At 35.8% G+C, this 23,002-nt stretch overlaps 1 protein-coding gene across 1 annotated transcript in view; it reads left to right on the forward strand.

The window, feature by feature from the left end:
* The first annotated feature begins 12,931 nt into the window (after positions 1-12,931).
* The window catches only part of TMPRSS11F (transmembrane serine protease 11F), an 85,046-nt gene continuing 74,975 nt past the window's right edge, over positions 12,932-23,002 (forward strand). Inside the window, 1 exon segment of the mRNA XM_007193588.2 lies at positions 12,932-12,954. Coding sequence (XP_007193650.1) covers positions 12,932-12,954 — 23 coding nt within the window.

Raw genomic sequence — 23,002 nt, forward strand, 5'->3', positions numbered from 1 at the left:
TCTGGACACCCCTGAGGCAGACGCCCCTGCAGGAGAAGACAGGGCACAGCGGTGCATGTTTCTTCTTGCACTTCATGCCCAGGGGACAGCAATTTTTGAGGAAGTCAGTGCAGATCTCTGCCTGAGGGACACGTAGACATGCCTATAGGGACAGTAGCTGTTACTGCAAATCCCCTGAGGCAGGGGCAGTGCTCTCCTCAGTTGCACCTGCCCAAGTGGATGTAATAAGTGCAATACTCCTCCTTCTTCTGTTGCTTCTGCCTGGTCTACCAGACGATGGCTGGCTGGCCTGGCTAGCCAGGGAGCAGCTGCAGGTGCTGGTAGGCTCCAACCCACCTGCATGCAGGAAGGGCCTGCTGCCCCCAGTGCAGGTGGACCACCAAGTATTTTCTGAATTTCTATTTGTTCAGAACCATAAACATTGTTATTGAATCTGTTGAAGAAGTACAAAATATGTTTGCTGCCTACAAACTTGGGGAGTATAAACTAAATACTACATGAAATACCAGTGGACAAAGCAAGGCAGAACAAAGTTGGGAAGTGTACTTTCTGTAAGCATTCTAAGATGGTAAAATCATATCAAGATGGAATAGTTGTCCCAGAATGATTTAAAGCATGGATGTCAGAATCATCAGACCTGAACTGGAATTCTGTCCCTGCTGCCCAGCTGTATGAATTAGACAAGTTTCTTAAGCTCCCCAAGTCCCCATGTCTTTGTCTACAAAGTAGGAATGATAATAGTACCAAGGCTCATAAATAACATAACGAATGTAAAGTATTTAACACAGTGCCTAGTGCCCCACCATATGTGTACGCGCGTGCGCACACACACACACCCGCCCCAAATGGTGATCTATTGTTAGAGAAGCTTTAGGGAAGTTTAGGCCTTGATGTAAAGGGAGAATCTGGACAGGTAGAAACTGTGGGAAAAGGCTGGCATTTTGGGTGAGGGGAAAGATGAACTTGAACAAAGCAACGATGGTGGCACATTTGAGCACACTAGGAAAGAAATGCACATTAGGGACCATAGGGATGGGATCTGGCATATGGGGTTAATCTAGAGAAGTGCCTCTCAGTTTTGGAGCCCTAAAGGAGGGAGTGGGATGTGTAGCTATCATAAGGAATCCTCAAATCTATTAGTGTTCCAAACAATGCCTTAAAGTGAATAATATGTATTACTTCCCACTTCCAAATATGTATAGATGCTATTGAAATTCATAAAATATAAATTTATTTAAAAGAACTGTTGAATTAAGGCTATTTTAACATTTATCAAAGAATACCATTCTTCAGGTCTCAACTTAAATCTCACATCCCCAGAGACTTTTCTCCTCATTCCACTACTTGAAATAGTGCCCAGGCCCTCATCACTTTCTGCCCTCATTTGCTTTGTTTTTTAGCAACAAAACCAACCTGGAATGATGTGTTTATTTGTTTACTCCCTGTCTCCTCTCTTTGTAAGCTACCATGAAGGCAAGGACTTTGTCGTATTCACTACCAAAACACCAGCACCCAGAACAGTGCCTCTACATGGGGGGCCTCCAGTAAATATTTGCTGAATAAATGAACAAGTCTACAAAATACTAGATTCAAATGCATGCTACAAGGCAAATAAATTATGTTATATGCATCATCTTTGTCTTCTCAATGAATAATTTAAATTAAAATAGCAGCAGAAGACTCTTCACTTCCTTTTTATAGTCATCATCAGCCCTTTGCATGAAATGACAATTTCTTATTAATATAAGAGATGTCACAGAAGAATTGGCCCAATTATGACACACATAAGAGGGAAATGAGTCTTTGTTCTAAGAGGCTGCAGCTTAATCATGTGAAAGAACATTGCTTTTGAGATATAAGTATATGACTTAACTATTCATTTCAGTGCTCAAATGATAAAGACATTAATCAGAGCTTCCCCTAACCTCAGACAGGTTAAACCTCTGCCATATTATTTAAAATTAGGTAATATGTATTGTCACTTGGATGCCTAGTCATCTATTACCAATACATTTTGAACTCCTGCAACCCCAGACACCTTAAGAAAATGATCGCATGTCATGATATTGTTTAAAGGCATGATAGAAACAAGATCTGTTATTATATATTAAACAAGCAGGTCATCAAAGGATATACTGAACATTTGATGAGAAATTTGGTGTGATCCAAAGTACTCAATATATAGTATTATGTCAGGAGGCATCTGAATTTTTAATATCAGTGTCATATTATTGTTCCCTGGTCATGTTTATTCATTTCCCTGACCTTTATTCTGACATAATTAGATTACCGCTAATTGTAGGGCAAAAGTTGATAGTTCCATTAAAGTATTTTATGTTACTGAGCTTCCTCTCCCAAGAATTTGACAGGGTTGTTTTCACTTCATTGTCTTCCTATGAGAAGAATGTGAAAATAGTGGTCATGCTGTGCTCTTTTCTTCTCTCTAGTCTGATTTAAACACATTACACTAGCAAATTTGCTCTGGTTATTTGGCCACAAATGAACGGTATGCATTAGTATAAATCAAAATAGTAATCAAATAAACAAGTACACATGGGATAACCTGTTTATCTATATACTCACCTATTACTACATCAGAGTTTCTGATATGTCTGTCCCTAAAACATCCTAAACTCTACCTCTTGCAAATCAAGTAAGATTTTTTACAGTGCTAATGACTTGAATAGTTGCACGTATAACTCCCTTCCACCCACCAAACCATCGGTTAACCTATGAAATTTGTCATGGTTCTCCTAGTAGGACAATCTCATCTACTTTCTTGGAGCCCAGTAAATATGATTCTTCTGTTCCTCTTTTATCTCTCAATAAATTAACTTTAGGTAAGTCCACAAAGATTCTGTTTCTGCAATTTAAAACGATTGCTGATTTTTTTAATAAGGTGAATAGGACTTGACTCTAGGCAGAAACCCTAATCACAGGGGATCTTAGGATCACCAACTATCTTAGTCTGGATTTCTTAGAAAACAGATCCTGAAGCAGAAAGCCTTACTTTGGGGGGTTTGCAATTCTAGGGAAGAAAGAGTGAGGGAAAGGGGCCAATGAGCAGGGAGGTATGGAAAGCAAATGCAGTGAGGAAGATTACCAGTCTGGCTAGAGCTTTATATCAAGCTAATACAATATCTTCAGAATATCTACATGAGCTACTGTGTTTCTGCATAGACTGACCAGGGAGAGAGAGGAAGAAGAGTTTATCCACCTTCTCCTATCTGCCTTTGAACAAAGTTCACCATGTAGTGAATCAACAGTGACACACTTTTAGGTTGTACCACCTGGTCCTTCCAGTAGCCATGGGAAATCTAAATCCCAAGACAGCAGTGACAGCATTCATAACACCAGCCACACGGCATGAGGTGAGCTAGTGAACAGAAGCGAGTCAGTGATACTGCCTACCTGTCCATGTATAGGCTTCAATCTCACAGACGCAGCTGGGCAAGCCAGTGCACCTCCTGTGTGTCTCAGGCAAAGGAAGAGCCCAAATGGGAAGCATGAGGTGTAGTGTAAAGAATGAGACGACATGTTGTCAGTCTTGCTTGAGAATCCCATGAACGAGGGACTGGGAGCAGTCACCTCGATGTGACTGCCTGGCCAAGCAAGCAGAATACCATGAAAACATGGCTCCCACCATAAAGACATCAGCAAGCTTTCCTCCAACAGAGTCTGAAACTCCTCTTCTATGGTCTATGCTAATGTGTAGGTGCCAGGAAATCTGGAGGATTATTAGGACCAACCAGAGAAAACTATGGTCTAGAATCCAAAGGTTGAACAAAAACTGGGTCTAGTCATAACCCAACAGAGCTAGAAGGGAGTGAGCTCATGAAAGAGTATTGCGGCCATTATAAGAAACCCCCCCCCACTATTTATGGAAATTAAGCTTGTAAAAGAAGTAGGGGAATAAGCCACTCTTAATTCTTACCTGTTCAAACTAAGTTCATTAAAGATATCCAACGATTTTACAGTATTCACTAAAATGAGGCAAAGTAAACCAAAGCAAGTAGTACCCCAAAGAATACATACAGATGGCCAACAGGCACATGAAAAAATGTTCAGCACCACTAATCAGAAGAGAAATGCAAATCAAAACCACAATGAGATATTACCTCACACCTGTCAGAATGGCTATCATCAAAAAGACCACAAATAATAAATGTTGGGGGGGATGTGAAGAAAGGGGAACCCTTGTACACTGTTGGTGGGAATGTAAATTGATGCAGCCACTGTGGAAAACAGTATGGAGGTTCCTCATAAAACTAAAAATAGAACCACCATATGATCCAGCAATTCCACTCCTGGGTATATATATCTGAAAAAAAATAAAAACATTAATTTGGAAGGATATATGTACCCCAGTGTTTATAACAATATTATTTATGATAGCCAAGATATGGAAGAAGCCTAGGTGTCCATCAATAGATGGATGGGTAAAGAAGATGTGGTATATATATATATATATATATATATATATATATATATATATATAATACTCACACATGTGTGTGTGTGTGCACACACCCACACCCACAATGGAATACTACTCAGCCATAAAAAAGAATGAAATTTTGCCATTTGAAACATCATGGATGGACTTGAAGGGTATTATGCTTAATAAAGTAAGTCAGGCAGAGGAAGACAAGTACTATAGGATATCATTTATATGTGAAATCTAAAAAATAAAACAAACTAGGGCATAGAGCAAAAAAAAAAAAAAACCAGACTCACAGATATAGAGAAAAAACTAGTAGTTACGAGTGAGGAGAGGAAAGAGGGGAGGGGCAAGATAGGAGTTTGAGAGTATTGAGAGGTACATACTACTATGTATAAAATAAATGAGCTACAAAGAAATATTGTAAAGCACAGGGAATATAGCTAATATTTTATAATATCTATAAATGGAGTATAACCTTTAAAAATTGTGACTCACTATGTTGTACACCTGAAACTTATAGAATATTGTAAGTTAACTATACCTCAATAAAAAAGAAAACAGTACCTGCACCATGGGAAATGTGAGGCACTGTGAGGTAATGAAAAGAAAACTACTTGGAAGTAAGAAAAACTGGATTCCAGTCCCAATTTTGTTACTCATATTGTGGCTTGAGAAGTTTACTCAACTTCCCTGATCTCAGTTTGCTTTCCAGCTTTGTGCTGTACACTTCACAGTGATGTGAGGATTAAAGGAAACGAAGTACTGAAAATGTTCATTACAGCAAAAGGAAATCAGCAAATCTTGTTTAAATCAGAAACTGCTCTTGAACTATATTTTGTCACAACTTTTTTTCTTCTCCAATATTTAACTTTACATGCAAATATGTATACTAGTATCTCTCACCATCTATGTGACATTAATTGGTTGGATCTTGCTATGAATTAGTTATTTTGCTTTGAATTAGTGAATTAGTGAAAAATTCAACTGAGGTGATACAAACATTCTCTGAAGAATGATTGTTCTCGGGCATCAATATCTGGGCACTGACAATTACTCCTCAATAACAGTACTTAACTATTTATTGGGCACTTCTTATGTAACAGGTGGTAACCTAAGTGCTTAATATAGGTAATCTCATTTAACTTCCTAGTAGCCCTATGATGTAGAAACAGGTCAGCTACATAATTTGTAGGGCCTAATGAAATGTGAAAATTTGAGGTCCCTTAAGCTTTTTCCTCTGAAAACATCTTATTACTGATAAAACATAATAGGGATATTGGTGTTGTATGAGTAACATTATAAAATAATAAATGGCAAAATATATAATTATTGCTATCACAATAAATAGCAACACTTTGTAATATAATTGTTATAAAAATTTGGGGTTTACTTTTATAAAAATTCATTTGTTAGCTTATTAAAATTTATACTTTTATCAACCTTGTTTTCAACTGGTATAATTAAAATTTATGTCAGTAGCTCTTGGCAAGATCACAATTTTTTTTCTTTTTTAAAAGGTAAAAAATTTAGTTAAAAGTTTATTTTAAATAAACGTAATTTTTGACAGTTGTAGGTTTACAGAAAAGTGCAGTGTCTGTGTCCCCACACAGTTCTATTGTTACCGTCTTACATTAATATGGTTTATTTGTTATAATTATTGAACCAATATTAATACATTATTATTAGATAAAGTCCATACTTTACTCATATTTCTTCAGGTTTTTTTTCCTAATGTCCCTTTTCTGTTCTTGGACCCCATCCCAGCTACCATAGTATATTTAATTGTCATGTCTCCTTAGGATCATTTTGTCTGTGACAGTTTCTCAAACTTACCTTATTTTGATGACCTTGATAATTTTGAAGAGTACTGGTCAGGTATTTTGTAGAATGTCCCTCAACTAGGGTTTGTCTAATGTTTTTCTCATGATTAAATTGGGGTCACAGGTTTGGGGGAAGAATACCACAGAGGTACAATGTCATTTTCATTACATCATTATGTGCCATTTACATGATTTATTACCGTTGATGTTGACCTTGTTCACCTGGCTGAGGTAGTGATCGTGTGGTTTCTCCACTGTAAAGTTACTCTTCCTCCTCACCTTCCCAAAGGGTACTCTTTGGAAGGAAGTCATTCTTTGCAGCCACCCTTAAGGAGTGGAGAGTTACATTCCACTTCCTTGAGAATGGAGTATCTACATAATTAGGAATTCTTCTACATGAGAGATTTGTCTCTTCTCCCTCACTTATTTTTTTTTTCCAAGCATTTACTTATATCAGTATACACTCATGGATATTTATTTTGTACGTTGAGTTATAATCCAATACTTTGTTGCTCAAATTGTTCCAAATTTAACTTTCGAAGCTCTTTTTTTTTTTTTTTTTTAGTAAATTTATTTATTTATTTATTTATTTATTTATTTATTTATTTATTTATTTATTTATGGCTGTGTTGGGTCTTCGTTGCTGCCCACAGGCTTTCTTTAGTTGTGGCGAGAGGGGGCTACTCTTCATTGCCGTGCGTGGGCGTTTCATTGCGGTGGCTTCTCTTGTTGCGCAGCATGTGCTCTAGGCGCACGGGCTTCAGTAGTTGTGGCATGTGGGTTCAGTAGTTGTGGCTCGCAGGCTCTAGAGCGCAGGCTCAGTAGTTGTGGCGCACAGGCTTAGTTGCTTTGCGGCATGTGGGATCTTCCTGGACCAGGGCTTGAAACCGTGTCCCCTGCATTGGCAGGTGGATTCTTAATCACTGTGCCACCAGGGAAGTCCTAGAAGCTCTTTTAGTTGCCTCCTGTGTCCAAACTAGGTGACATACTACCATCACTTTTTTTGTTTTGTTTTTTGGGGGGGTTTGCTTGTTTGTTAGCACTTTCTTTCTGGAACTACAACGTACTGTAGGCTCATCTTATGTATTTTCCTGTCCCAGTTCTAAACTCAGCCATTTCTTCATGGAGCCCTGGTGCCTTTTATTGGAGAATGGTATTAGAAATCAAGATCTGGGAGCTAAGTATGTCTGTGGCTACTGTGTTTCCTTGCTTCTAAATCCTCTCAGCTGAAAGAAGGAGGAAATATGCCTACATATATACATACATAGTATATACATAGTAAATATATGTTTGTATACATATGTGTTATACACTATGTATACATATTTGCAAGCATAGTGTATACATAGTAAATATATGCGTGTATATGTATATATATATCCAGTGTATATGTGTCTACAAATATCTCTCTGTGTAGCAATTTGTATCCATATTAAACTAAACATGAATTCATAAATCTAATCCATTACCACATGGATCATTCTAGTCTTAACATTTTTGAGAATTTTTAATTTTGAGAAGGCTCTTTTCACTGATGCGACTGCTACTGGACCTCTTAAGAGTATTTTATACAATCTGACATCATTTAGATAAATTTCTAATAAATTATTTAAAAATATATGTTTTAGTATCTCTAGAGCTGATGATTCTCACATGACTAAAAAGATTTTTCTAAAAAGAGTTAACTTTTCATAGAAATCAGTTCTGAGTAAGTCTGAAATTAATTTTAAATTCAAATTTATACAATGAAATTTTAATGTTTCTTCAGACATTTCTTGTAACTTGTGGAGGCCATACAAAAAATTGAAAGTGGCATCATGATTGTATATAATTCAAAGTGCCTATACAAAGAAAACTTAATTTAAAAAATTTTTTTCAATAATAATCACTTCATTCAAAGTACCATGTGAAAATAGTTTTCTTTTCCATTGAATGCAATGATCTTTAAAGATAATTTCTATTTCTAAGACTATAGGTATTTGTTTTGCAATGGTGGAGCAATTTTCAGAATTGGAAACTCTATACTTTTTAAAGAATTCTAATAACTCCTTGATATACTTTATTGCAAAGTCCATGTGTATGACTTTATTTTGTAATAATTTACTGGGAAAGTTTATTGATTGAATGCTTGCAGTCCTTCTGACAAAGCTCAGGCTAGAGAGTTAATATTTGTGCAGACTTTGCAGGGAGAGCTCTGGAACAGAAAGATGAGCTGGTCTTCTACCACCGTCTCATCCCTGCGTCCATGTGAGGACCTTTCTTGGGCAATGGCCACTACCACTGCTACTGCTACCTCTATTGCTGCTGCCACAATTGTCACTACCAACCTGAACCAAGGTCCCATTCTGGCAGCCCGCTCAGACACGCACATGTGCTCCAGACAGTGAGGCCCACAGCTTGTCACCTATACTGCCCGTGGTGCCTTGGGACTTGAGCCTACAGATGTGGGCACTACTGCTTGATCACAGTCATATGTGCTCACTGTTACCCAGTGTATTGCCTCTGCTCATGCACATGTTCACAGTTAAAATAACTAAGAATTTCAAGATGGCACAGTAGAACATTAAACCAAGTGGGAGCCCTTCTGGTAGGAAGTGTCCTGTAAGACTATACAAGTTGTACTCTCATGAACCTGTCAGTAGGATAGAGACTCTTAGTAGCCTTATTAAAAAAAAAATTAGAAAACTAAGGTTTGAAAAGTCATCTGCCCAAGGTTATATAGCTAGTAAACAGCAGAGCTAGGGATTAAACCCAAATATATCTAATCCAAAAATTAAATTCTTAGTTATGTGCTGAGCCATATAGAAAAGCTCACTCCATCTTAAACTTCTGGTTGGTCACAGAAACTGCTGATGGCTTATTCTGTTGAAGCAGTAGCACTGTCTTTCTATAGGGTAATGTCTTATTCCTAATTCCAAATAAAAATAAAAATTAAAAAAATAAGTCTGTAGTACTGACATCTTTAGTAGAGTAAATGTTATAAAATGAATGAATGGTTGTGGATGTGGTTTATTCCTTCAATTACAGTGGTGGAGGAACCATATAACCCACACTCCAGGGGTGCACTAATCAGATTTGAATCCCAGTGGGGCCACTAACTTACTAGGTGACCTTGGACAAGTTGCTTAATTTCTCTTTGCCTTTTCCTCCCACCTGTAAAATGGTAGGAACAATAATACCTACCTCATAGGGTTTTCACTGAGAATTTAGTGAGTTAATTCCCATGAAGCACTTAGTAAGCTGCCTGGCATATATATTTAAGTACTTAATAAATGTTAGCATTTGTATATCTTTAAATTTTTATAATAATTTTATATTTGTAGGTATGAGGAGTGAAGAGAAAGAAAAATTCGGGCATAACTCAAAATTTTAACAGTGATTACTTCCAGGTGATGAGATTGTGGATATAAAAGTTTTCTTTATACTCTTATGTATTTTCAAAATTTTGTGTAACATATATACCAATATTATTATAATACAAAGAAAAATAAATTCTATTTTAGAAACATAAAATAATATTTCTTACACCTACTCCACCTGGAGTCATCTACAGTTCATCCCTGTCTCTCTCCACACAAGCACACACAAACACACACACACACACACTCATGACAATGCACATCCAGAGAAATATATTCACAGATCAATCATACTCTGTTTAATTTGAATTTCAGTAAACAAAAAATAGTTTTTTAGTATAAGTATATTTCAACTATTGCTTGTCCTTGCAAATAAATGACTCAGCTGGGTTTCAAACCTGGGCTGTGCAGCTGTGGAATGTGGGAGGATGTCAAATATGGCATAAAATATACTTACACTAAAAAAATTATTTATTGCTTACACGAATTTTAAATTTAACTGGGCTTCCTACATTTTATCTGTCAACTTAACTCCTTAGGCCCCATTGATAGACTAATGCTGATTTTCCTCCCTTTTTCTAACCAGATCTAAATATAACCAATGGAATGAATTTTTTCAAATCTTTTGATTAGAGTTGGCAGCTCAATATTACTCAACAAAAATAAAACAAAATGCTTCAAGATTCAAACATATAATTTTTGCTCCCCCTCCAGCCCTGAGTTCTTATTCTATCATATACACAAACACACACAAAACCACACACTCAGGAACATTTCCCTCCTTCTCCACCACCTCATCATCTCCTCATCTCTTCCTCATCATAATGACCCACCATTTCCATTCTTGTGGTCTATACTATTTTTTTAAGGGAGTGAAGGAAACAGAACTAAAACATCACACTAAGGAAGTAAAGTAAAATAGTTTGAATCAGAGGAACACATCCTGTTTTTCTTGTCCCTTGTGTCTGTGAGGTGTTTTTTCAATTACTTTGTGAGTCACGGTCCTTCCTATGCTTTGTTGAATCACAGATAGTCCTTAAGTAAATGCTCTAGTGTCAGTTGTTATACTGATAAAGAACTTTTTTTTTTTGAGAGCTAAATGAGCCCTGAGCTGAGTTCTTCATTCCTTTGCTGCTTGCTTCTTTGCTTATCATTTTCACTGGTTTCTTTTCAGCTGAAGATTCAGACAACTTGGTTAGTTAAGACTGTGACTTGCAACTTACCCCAGCTGTTCAAACTATTTATCTTGGTTTTATTTCTTTTTAAATTGATCAACAACTATTTGCCATTTGGGTTTCTACACTATCTTCTTCCCAACCCCATCTTTCTGTGGCATTCCTTCTTTTTAGACAACAGAGTCATTTGAATTTTCAAAAATTGCCCTTCAGAAATGCTGACATGAGTCAGTCATTTCCATCAGGAAGTCACCAGATAGACCTGTGAGGTCCCCTATTTACTGGCTGGGATTTGACAGTTCTTACACCTGTGGAAGTAGACACATAGGTGAGAGAGATAAGCAGTCACAAATACCACCTCTTCACAGCCCTTGCTTAAATTATGGAAAGGAAGCATATAGAAAACTTTAGTACAGAAGAGACCAACATCTATCAAGATCTCTCCTCAAATTAATAGCTGACATAGCCCAATGGAAAAAGCAAATGTTTATAAGTTAAAATCTTGGCTCTACCACTTACTATCTGTGTGACTTTGAGTTTATTAACCTCTCTGAGCATTGATTTCTTCAACTTTTAAAAGAGGACAGTAAAACTTACCTCCAAGTGCTCTTGTATGGACTAGAAATGATATAAAAAAGCCCATGACACATGATAGAAATGCAATAAATAGCTTTTATCTTGATTATTATGGTCTCCTAATCAGAAATTTAAGGTTGAAAGTTGTTAATATAATATTTTCTTATATAAGTGGAGATACCATTGCATCTGTGAATTTCAATATTCTCATGATTTGAATGTGTTCAATATAATTGTTCTATGAGAAAATGAGAGTAACAGTGATGTGTCATTTAACTATTCCAAAAGGGCTATAAGCCATATGTAATTTCATCACAAAAGAAGAATCTTTCAGTGTTACTTACAATCTTAGTCAGGAAAAAACCCAAAGGTACTATAAATGTCAGTCTTGTTTTGTTCTCTCATACTGATCTTCCCTGTAGCCTAACTAAGATATAAATTAAATACATTCATATTGTGGTGGCTGTCTCATACTGTAATTATTTAATGTCGTTCTACCTGTATGATTTTTGACTGCAGACTTATAATTTTATAAATCTAATAATTACATTATTGCCTTTAAGAGAGGAAAGCAAATGAGAGTTTATTATCCAAGAAAAAAATCCTGAGAGTTTCAGAAGCAAGATCTTTATACTAGAACACTCTATTTCCGTAAATTTCTTGATTAGAATTCCCTGTGACTACAATGATATATCAAAGGGTAAATTACACTTGAACATGGAAGCCTGGATTCAAGGAGGTCAAAAGAATGTCCAGTTGAGGGTCTAGATGGGAGTGGGGGTAGCAAAAAAAGGAAAATAAAACAAGTGACTAGAAAATCTAGTGGTTTCCACACTTTATGAAAAATAGGAGATAGTATTACTCTCCAGAAGAGTCGACTCAGTATACTATAAAAAGCACAGTATTGTGGGATGTCAAGGATGGTAAAGTACATAAAATAATATTTTAAAAATTACATTACAGTGCTTTTATCTTTTGTATTCTTTTGTGCATGAACAACCCACTATCCTTGGAGCTGGAATTTTTACAGTGAAAATTTTGTTAAAGAAAGATGCACCTTTTAAAATCCATAGTAGGATTTCTTTTAGTTGAGAGAAAACAATAATTTTGAAAGCCAAGCTTTGTAAAGGAAGAAAAGTATTTTCCAAATTCTTTTAGCTCCAATTATGATTTTTAGAGCCAGGCCTGGACAAGATCATTAAATTACTTCCACAGGGTAGACAGGATATTTCTTCCTTCTTTAAACCAAACTTTGAGGCTTACTGCCTCAGGGAAGGAAGTTATGAAGCAAGGTGATTCTACATTGGAGAAAAGGAGGAAGTGAACACTCCATTCTTTGTGATTGGGTAAATTGTGTGTGGAGGAGGTAAGAAACAGAGTTGGGGAAGAGAGGTTAGATACTGTTCCTTCTTGAGGTAGAATTCCATGATGAGTGGAGAAGCAAGTAAAAATAGGAATGGGTGAGCCCAGAAATGCTGGGACTGTAATAGCAAGGGGAAGCTATGAAGGTCTAGGAGAAGCCATGTATGTGTCCTTGCTGAGCTTGATAAAGGAACGATGTTGCACACTGACAGAGCAAGGTAAGTCTATAGATAAACCTGAGGCTTGGGACTTCCCTGGTGGCACAGTGGTTAAGAATCCGCCTGCCAATGCAGGGGACACGGGTTCGAGCCCTGGCCCGGGAAGATCCCACATGCCACAGAGCAACTAAGCCCGTGCGCCACAACTACTGAGCCTGTGCTCTAGAGCCCATGAGCCACAACTACTGAGCCCACGTGCCACAACTACTGAAGCCCGTGCGCCTAGAGCCCGTGCTCCGCAACAAGAGAAGCCACCACAAGAGACGCCCGCTCACCACAACGAAGAGTAGGCCCCGCTCACCACAAGTAGAAAAAGCCCCCACGCAGCAACGAAGACCCAACGCAGCCAAAAATAAATAAATAAATAAAATTATATTAAAAAAAAAAAAACCTGAGACTTATTCCCCATGGCTTATTCAGGGTACAAGGGGAAAAGTTGTTCCCATGTATGCCAGTGATGAAATGTGGAGATACTGAGACCTGGACTCAAAGTGGCTACAGAAAGAAGGGAGTCAGAGACCTGGAGCAAATGGTCAGGACCAGACTACAGTGGTGGGTGCCATCATGCTATCCCCAAGGCTAGCTGGGCAAGAAAACCTCACAGTTGACCAGTCCATGGACCAGACCAGAGAAGAGAAAGGGTCAAGAGAATGCCCATGACCCTGAGGTCCCCACTGCTCAGCTGCCTTAAGTCACAAACACTATTTACTCATATATCAATATATTTGGAGAGAAGCAGGGGAGGAGTAAGAAACCAAGAAATAAAAATAGAGTAAAAATGAACATTTACCTGAAGATCAATCTTGAAACCAGCCTAATAGGAAGTTGAACTTTGAATTCAAGAAACTAAGCCATCCCAGTTAGGGCATATAAAGTAGAAAGAATTTAAGTGAAAAGACATAGGTATTTCAGTCTCACAGCACACTGCCCAGGGCAAAGGAGCATCCGGGGAAAGATGGCATCTTTGACAGAAAAAGAAAATTAACCATATTTCTTTGCATATCTGAGTGTAGTGAGTAGTGTGGATCTCAGTACATCTTCTAAAATAAATAAATGAAGAATGGAGGAAAATACCTAGAGCTGAATCTCAAGCTACAGTCCCTCCTTGTACCTACCATCTCTATTGTATGATATTTATGACATATCTCCAAGTTAACTTTGCACCATATAAAAAGAAATCAAGGGAATAATGAATAGATCCCCACAAACTTCATCTTTTACAAGCATCATTTCTCAATGGGGAGAAATGGGGACTCAATCAAGTCCAAATCATTTGATCATGAATGCAGAAAAAACAAACAGCAGGAAAGAAGGTCAGATCTAACAAAGCAAGCATCTAAAACATGAATTAATAAAGAGGAAATAGTGAACACTTGACCCATTCCTAATTTTTAATTTGATTTTACATGAACATTAAAATAATGATAACGATATCACTTGATCATCAATTGTTTTCTTCATAAACATAAAAGTCTTGAGATAGCCATTTTACAAAAAAAAATTCTATTTCTTAAACAGGATTTTTTATATACTTAGAAAATGCACAATTAATATTTGAGTTAGACAAATTATCAAACATTTTAGAATCTGTTTTATAGGTTATAGAATCTAAATTATTAAAGAAATATGGAAGACCACTGATTTGACAGGATGTAAGCAAAACTGAAAATTTTCAAACTTGCAGCTACAAGTTCTAGAAATTTAATACAGTTACATAACTCAATTATACTTATCTGTTAGTATTAACATAACCATAATTATCCAGGAATGTTTATTGTGTTCTAATAGACACAAAATTGTACCAACTGCTTTTTAAAGTTAATTTGAAAAGATACAATTTCAACAAACTCAGCCAAGTTGATTCCTTTCCCTGAACTTTAGACAATTATCTTTCCTTCTTTTCTGTTATGGAAAATAACGTGAAGACTGTGGTTTTCTTTTTGGTGTCATCTTCATTAGGGTTTTCTCTTTCTTTTTTTTCTTTTTTAAAAAATAGTTTCAAAATTAGAGAAAGTTGCAAGAATATTACAAGAAATTTATTTTCTCTGCACCATTTGTAACATGCAGTCATCATGTTCAATCACTCCAGTGTGGGTTCTGTAGGGTGTATTTCCTACAAAGTAGTGCATTGTTCTAGAACAGTAAAATCACCAAAATCAGGAAACTAACATAAATACATTACTACCTTCCAATCCAAATACCCCATTCAAGTGTCATCAATTATCCCAACCACATTCATTATAGCCAAGGGACCCAGAATCACATGTTGCATTTAGTTGTTTAGACTCATTCAATCTAGAAGAGTTCTCCAGTCTTTCTTTGACTTTCATGATTTTGACATTTTTGAAGACTTTAGGTCATCTTTTCTAAAGGCTATTTCTCCAGGTGAGTTTTTGCATTTTTGGCAGAAATGTCACAGAAATGATGTTGTCGTGTTCTTGTTACACTGTATTAAGTAGAATACAATTTCATTTTGTCCCATTGCTGGTCACATTAATTTTGATCACTTGACTAAGAACGTGCCTTTCAGGCTTCTCCACTGTAATAATTTTTTTAACTAATAGATAAATTGTGGGAAATATGTTTAGTCTATGCAAATATTCTGTCCTTCATCAACCTCTACTTACTAGATTTTGTATCCACTTATGTTTTTTTGCCTGAATCAATCATTGCTATGATCGTTGCCAAGAGATGATTTTTATAATTAAATCATTCTTCTCACATTCATTGATGGATATTCCACTATAATGTAAAACTATTTCTTTTCTCTGTTTCTAATAAAGAAACATGAATGTAACATTTAGTTATTTATAACAGTATTGCTTTGTAGCTTCCTATTTTACTTAATGGATTATAACCTGTTACTATAATCATTTATTTTGATACTACAATTATCCTAGATTTGACCAGAAGGGACCCCTTCACTCTGGCTTTTGTGCCTTTTTGACATGTTCCTGTAATTTAGTACTTCCATAATTTCTGGCAGGACAAAATGTTCCAAGCTCATCTTGTACTTTATGTGAGTCAGCCTTGGAGTCAGTTGTTTCTCTAAAGATCCCTGGTTACCAGAGTGGAGAATGGTATTTAGAAACCAAGATCTGAATGCTAGATGTGATCATTACTATTTGGTTATTGTTTCTACCAAGCCCTCTTAGTGGACAGAGCTAAAGAACATATGTATATCTATAACTATCTATGTATATGTATATAAATATTTACATCTATATTTCTTTATCAATATATTAAAAAGTATGAATTCATTGCAATACCTCCAACTTCAATCCAAAATTGCAAGGTTCACTCAAGCTTTCTCCCTTTTAATAGTTGTAACTCCTTTTTCCTACTGTGAGAAAGCTAGCTCCTATTATCCTTGGTATTAATCAAGCTACTACTGAGTAACCAATTACCTGACTCCTGGACAGGCTGCTGCTTCTGCTTACTACTTTCCACTCCTGAGCCCCCATGTGAATACACTCTGCTGGGCTCCAAACTTGAGCCAGGCTGCTGCCACTGGCACCTCCCTGTATGGAGGCCCTCATCCCAGTTGAGCTCTTTTTAAGCCTCCACATATGGACACCTACTTCACCCAGACCCATTTAATGGATTTGGAAGTGAATTATTAAAGGAAGAAGGAAGGAAACAACCAAGGAAGGAAAGAGGAAAGCAAGGAAGTAAGGAAGGAAGGGAAAAGCACATGCTTAATAGATTTTTAAATCAAGATCATGTTAACATTTAGAAACACTTGAGGAAAAAGTTTGTACTTCCCCCAGCAGTATATGAGACTGTCTTCTTCCCATATCTGTGCTAAGATCTGATATTAAAGAGATTTTTAAATGCTCATTTAATGGATACAAATGATATATCTCTAAATTTAGAATTCCCTGATTTCTACGGAGATTACATATTTTCCCATGTTTATTGGTCATTTTTGTTTCCTTTTTTTCTTGTATTTTTAACTTACTAGAAAATAACAATTCTTTATAGAAATTTTGCTCTAAAGCAAAGTAGAGAAATAAGGCAATGGCTTGGGGCGGGGGGTCCAAGGATTTTCTTTCTTTCTTAAAAATGGGTTTATCCAACATGTGTGTATGCTAAAAGGAACAATCCAGTACAAAGTAGAAAAATTTCTTATGCAGGAGAGCAAGGCCATCAATTGCTAGAGTGATATCCTCTGATAGACTAGTGGAGATCAGCTCTAGGGTCCAAGAGGAAGAGCCTCAGATAAGAACAATTGATCCATGCATCCACGGAAGGGGGAAGAGGGCAGAATGTGTGGATTCAGATGAAAGCAGATCACAAGATGAGAGTGGAAAATTCACTTATATTTCTTCAGTAAATTAATAAGGTTATCAGCTGACAGAGAATGAGGAGGAGCTATTAGAAAAGAATAGAAGGTCTGAAATAATTATCTAGGAGTGTGAGTAGGAATTGAATAGAGACATATAGTATGATTATTAAGCAGCACTCTGGGGCCCCTTGAAGTTAGCATCATGAACTTAAAGACAGAAGAGAGTTGAGAGTGTATATAGGGAAGTTTTTATAAAGAAGGACCATGCAATCTCAGCTGGGCAACAAAGGAAATGAGGACTTGATATGTGTGAGAGTCTGTTAGTTGTAGCTATTTATCAATAGCAATACCTGGAGGTATTTATTTATTTTTATTGATAACAACTTTATTATTTATTTGTTTATTTTATACAGCAGGTTCTTATTAGTTATCTATTTTATACATATTAGTGTATATATGTCAATCCTTATCTCCCAATTCATCCCACCAACCCCCCCCCCCACAGCTTTCCCCCCTTGATGTCCATACATTTGTTCTCTACATCTGTGTCTCTATTTCTGCCTTGCACACTGGAGGTATTGTTAAGAGACTTTTTAAGGGCAAAAAAATACTAAGTGAGACTATTTCAAAAATAATTATTATAAAATATTTTTTACAATGTATAATGAATTACATTTAACTTATTAAAAGTTACCTAGTTAGAGGTTCAAAATACAAATAGGCAATGGCCAGATCATATATAAACATGTAACTCTGACCCTTTGCATTCAGCAACCAGCCCCAAAAGCCAAACCATTATCTGCAACAACCAGTCCACGAGGCCAAACAACAAGCAATCAGCCCCAAATAACTTGGACTTGATTAATAATTTGATTAATAACTGATAACTTTCCTAATATTTTCCCTCACTTCCAACTTAGGACCAACCAGAGAAAGCTAAATATTCACTCCTTATCTGATTAAATACAATTCTTCATTTCTAGTTAGCCCTCCTATAGTTTTCTCATGCTAACAGCCTCCAATCAGGGCATATTTGAAAACTTCTTTATTTTTTTTAATACTATAAAGCTTCCCACACTGTGCTTACTTTTGAGTCTCTGCCAAACACAAATGATGGTGGCTGATTCCCTTGCTATAGCATGCTTTGAATAAATAGCATTTACTTGTTTTCATTTAGTGGGTCTTTGTTTATTTCTATACTACAGCTACATATATATGTATTTTTTTAATTTAAAAAATATTATGTAGAGTAGTTCCAGCAGTAAGTTCCAGTGTTTCATTATTAAAGAATTATTTAAACATTGGCCACTAAGTAAAGCTAGTGGATCTGTCTCAAAAATTAGATATTATATATAGTGTTTATGTACAAGTCCATATGAATGAGTAATTGATTAATCCATTATTTCAACAATATTCACAGCTATGTGCTAAGCAATGTTGTAAGCACTGGAGAGGCAACAATCCATGTTTTCATTCTATTAATAAATTGATAAATTAATATACATGTATATACACATATATTATACATATGTATGATATATACACAGAGGGAGTAGAGTAACAAACTATAAATGCTAAGTAAAAGAAGTAAGCAGAGGTTGAGGATAGAAAGTGATGGGATCACTATTTTAGACAACATGGTCAGAGAAGTTCCTTTGATGAGGTAACATCTGAGCAGATGTGAAAGAAGTGAAAGAGCAAGACTTGAAAGTATTTGCAGCAAGAGTTTCAAAGGAGAGAGGATAGAAACTACAAAGACTGAGGACAACATGTCTGGAACTGAGTGAAGATGAGGTTGGAAATATCAGAGAACAAGAAGGGAAAGACTGCGTATCAACTTGTATGTTAAGAAAAGACTTCAAATTTTGTTCTGATTGTGCTGAAAAAGCATCTGAGTGTTTTATTATGCAACTAACCTTATTATGCAAGGCAGCAACATAACCTGACCAATATTTCAATAATATCACTCAGATCATTGTATACAGAATAGACTGAATAGGGCCCATTATGGAAGCAGTGATGCCAGTTAGAAAGTAATGCAGTAATTCAGATGACTAATCATCAGATCATTGATTATGGTGGTATTGGTGAAGATGGTGACAAATGGTCAGATTTGAATACACATTTTGAAGGTAGAAACTCTAGGATTTTCTAATGGATTAGATGTGGAGAGGAGTCTAGGATGACTTCAACGTTTTTGTCATGACCAACTAGGTGGAGAATGGTGCAGTTTATAGAGATTAGGAAGAGTTGGAAGAAGCAGTTACGAAGGTTAGGGAGAATTAATTGTTAAATCTGGGACATATCAAGCATAAGATGCTTAGGTAAAATACAAGTGAGTATGTTGAGTAGAGATTTAGATATGAAAGTCCGGAGTTCAGAGAAGAGATAAAGACTGGAAATGTAAGTTTAGGAATCATGAACATGGAGAGTATATTTGAAACAAAGGAAGTATCTGAGTCAGAAAGTAAGTGTGATAGATAAGATATCTGAAGGCTGAGCCCTGAGAACTTGTAAAATTTAGTAGCTGGGAAGGGGTAAAGGATTCAGCAAAAAGGTTCCGAGATGTTGCCCTATAATGAGCATTTGTTAAGGAGTCATATAACTCTTCGCTGATTCATGTTTCAAGTATTAGATACAACCTATTACTGCCAAAGGTGCACTAATAGCATAGTATATGGTAGTCTGAACATATCTCCTTTGTTAATTAGCAATAATTTAAAGCCAAAATGTAGCTACAGATTATTTCCTTGGGGTATTTACTCAATAACCTTTTGAATTAGGTATTTTAATCAGGCACTAAAAGTACTGTGAATAATTTATGTAATGATAACGTCCACTGAATTCTTTAGTGCTTAAAAGTGTGTCTTGCAATAGTAGGGACTGAATAAATATTAGTTCCACGCTGTAATGTTTCATCAGCAGATATTTAATAATTACAAAGCCATTTTATGTACTAGCAAAGAATACTCTAAAAATTATTACTGTAGGGTATATTTTCCACTCATTTTCTTCAGGAGTGTAAAGGAATATGAGTGAGAAAAAAAGGTATTCCTTGAAATAAGAATTTTATACCCAAGTTCTTTCATCAACATTTTCACTTCTAATTTACTGTAAGGCTTTGGGTCAAGGCTTTGGTCAAGCTGCATAATCCTTGTATAGAGCAGGCATAATGTTTTCTTTCTATATGTTGGGAGCTGTGGGACCTGATGGGATATGTGCTGTCCTCAGAGCTCTCTGGAAGAAAGCCAGGGATAATAACTGTGGTGATTATAGGTGTATTAGAAAATGCCTCAGTTAGCCGGCTATTGTTTTTAGCATCACCTTATGATTGGCTAAAGAAAGATGGCATGTGACTAGCTTCAGATTGTCAAGAACCATTTTGAAACCATGGCCCATACTTGACTCAGATTTAAAGAGTCAGGTCCTGGTCAAGAAGGAGGTTAACTCTGTATTGTCTTTCATATATTTCAGATTTCAGAGGAAAGATTCCAGAGTTTCATCCCAGGGTCATTTCCAACAGCTGCCAGCCAAAGAAGTAGATGCTATCTAATGTCAGAACCACTTCAAGATCATAAACTACAAGGTATGGAAAACAATATTTACTGGGATTAATGCATATTTCAAAATCTATTTCTTTTCCTCCTTATGCCCTGTTATGGTTTCCTATGGCATGATGTTTCCTAAATTTACTTCTATGTTTACATTTTAACATCTGCCTTGTTCAAATTTTGTTTTCTCTACTTGAAACTTAAATGAATTATTAGGCATTTTCAATGTATTGCTTAGAAGTCAACTTTTAGTCAATTAAGAAAATATCTTGGGAGGTTTAAAATGGTATTTGTTCGGTTTGAAAAGTCTAATTCAGTGTTTCTTAAAATGGGTACCATGGACTCGGGTATCCCTGAGACTCTCATAGGCTGTTGACATCAAAACTAAAGTATTTGTGGTTTCTCTGTGCTGAAACTTGTACTGATAAAGTCAAAGCAATGATCGTTAAAACTGTTAGCATCTTAGCGCTAATCAAGGCAGTGGCACCAAACTGTGCCAGGAGTCATTATATGATTTGCTTTTAAGTATTCCAGAAAAAAAATTTCTAGTTTCACTTGAGAATGTTCTTGATGAAGCAATAAAAATTAATTTTATTAAATCTTGACCACTGAGTACAGATTTTCTTTAATATGCTAGGTAACAGTATGAAAAACATGCATAAATACTTCTGCTGTATTCTGAAGGACATTGGCTGTCTTGAGGAAAGTTCTTGGACATCTGAGTCGAAAGCTGAAGTGCCTGCTGTTTAACACATAGCACCGTTTTTACTTGAAAGAGCAACTGACAGACAAAACCATGGTTATTTAGACTTTTGTAGACAGTTAATTATAAATTAATAAAGTGAGCCTGTCACTTCAAGGGAAATAACTAGTAATGTGTTGTTTGTGATAAAATTCAAACTCTCAAGTGAAAATTAGAATTTTGGAAAACTAACATAATCCCCTGTAAATTGAGAGCTTTTATAATGAGGTTGGTGCTGATATTGTATAATGAAATGTGTCAGCATTTGGGAGATCTGCATGACTGTGTGAACTAAGTAAACCAATACTTTATAAATAGCCAATGCATGATATATTTTACAAAATCATACACATTAAAAGATCCACTCATAAACTGACGGAGATTGAGGGATTTTTAACATACAATGTACAACAATTTCATTGACGTGGCTTCGTATTCTACATTGCAACAACTAACCTCTAAGAAACTACCGCTTTTCAAGATTTTGTGTAGAATCAAAGAATATCCACAATCATTTGAAAAGGCTATCAAGATACTTTTTCTTTCCAACTATATCTCTTTGTGAGACAGAATTTTCCTAAAATACTTCAGTCAAAACAACACATTGCGATGAAGTGAGTTTAAAAGCAGATAGACATAAAATGAGATTCACAATTCTTTTTAAAATACAGTTTTAAAAAAAATAGAAATGTTATTTTTAAATGGCTGATTATTTTTATTTTAAATTAATAAATATTTAAGATTTTATAGTTTTAACTTTAATACAGTAAATATTGTTAGACAGCCCACATAAACCAAAGCTGTTTAGCATTCTCAATAATTTTTAAGGGTATGTAGGGGTCATGAGAACAAAACATCTGAGTACCTTTGATTTAATTCTTTGCAAGGGAGAAGGCAGCCATAACAGACATATGTAAAGATAGGGTGTTAATTTATTAGCCTTGAAGCTAGATTTTTAAAATGTATAAGTCCATAAAAATGCTATCTGTTATTTTTTCATTTAGTGACTCCGTCCATCACATATTTAACATAGTGATTATACATCTAATGACTGTGCAGATCAGAAGCTTTAAAAAGTATAATGCTAGTGCTTCAGGTGGTATTTTTTGTTTGTTTGTTTGTTTTAATTCTTATCTCCTGGTCCCAGGCATTTAACAAAATCATTTCCACAACCACACTGAGGATCTCTAAAATATACATACATTTTGATGACCAAAACTTTGTGTGACCCTAGTACAAGTCATCTTAGGTTTGTCATAGATCACATTATTAAAATCATGTAAGTATAATTATTTTGGAATAGAAAAAGACATCAGAGATGATGTAGTCCAAACTTTCTTTTGGCAGAGACAGAAATAGAGGTCCAGAGAGGGGCAGGTAACATATAAGGTTATTGCGTGACCAATTCTGAAATTGGAACCTGGTTTCCTAGTCGAATACTCTTTTCACTATATTGCTATTTTTTCT

Source organism: Balaenoptera acutorostrata, chromosome 5 (assembly GCF_949987535.1).
Source record: "Balaenoptera acutorostrata chromosome 5, mBalAcu1.1, whole genome shotgun sequence".
NCBI classification, from domain to species: Eukaryota; Metazoa; Chordata; class Mammalia; order Artiodactyla; family Balaenopteridae; genus Balaenoptera; species Balaenoptera acutorostrata.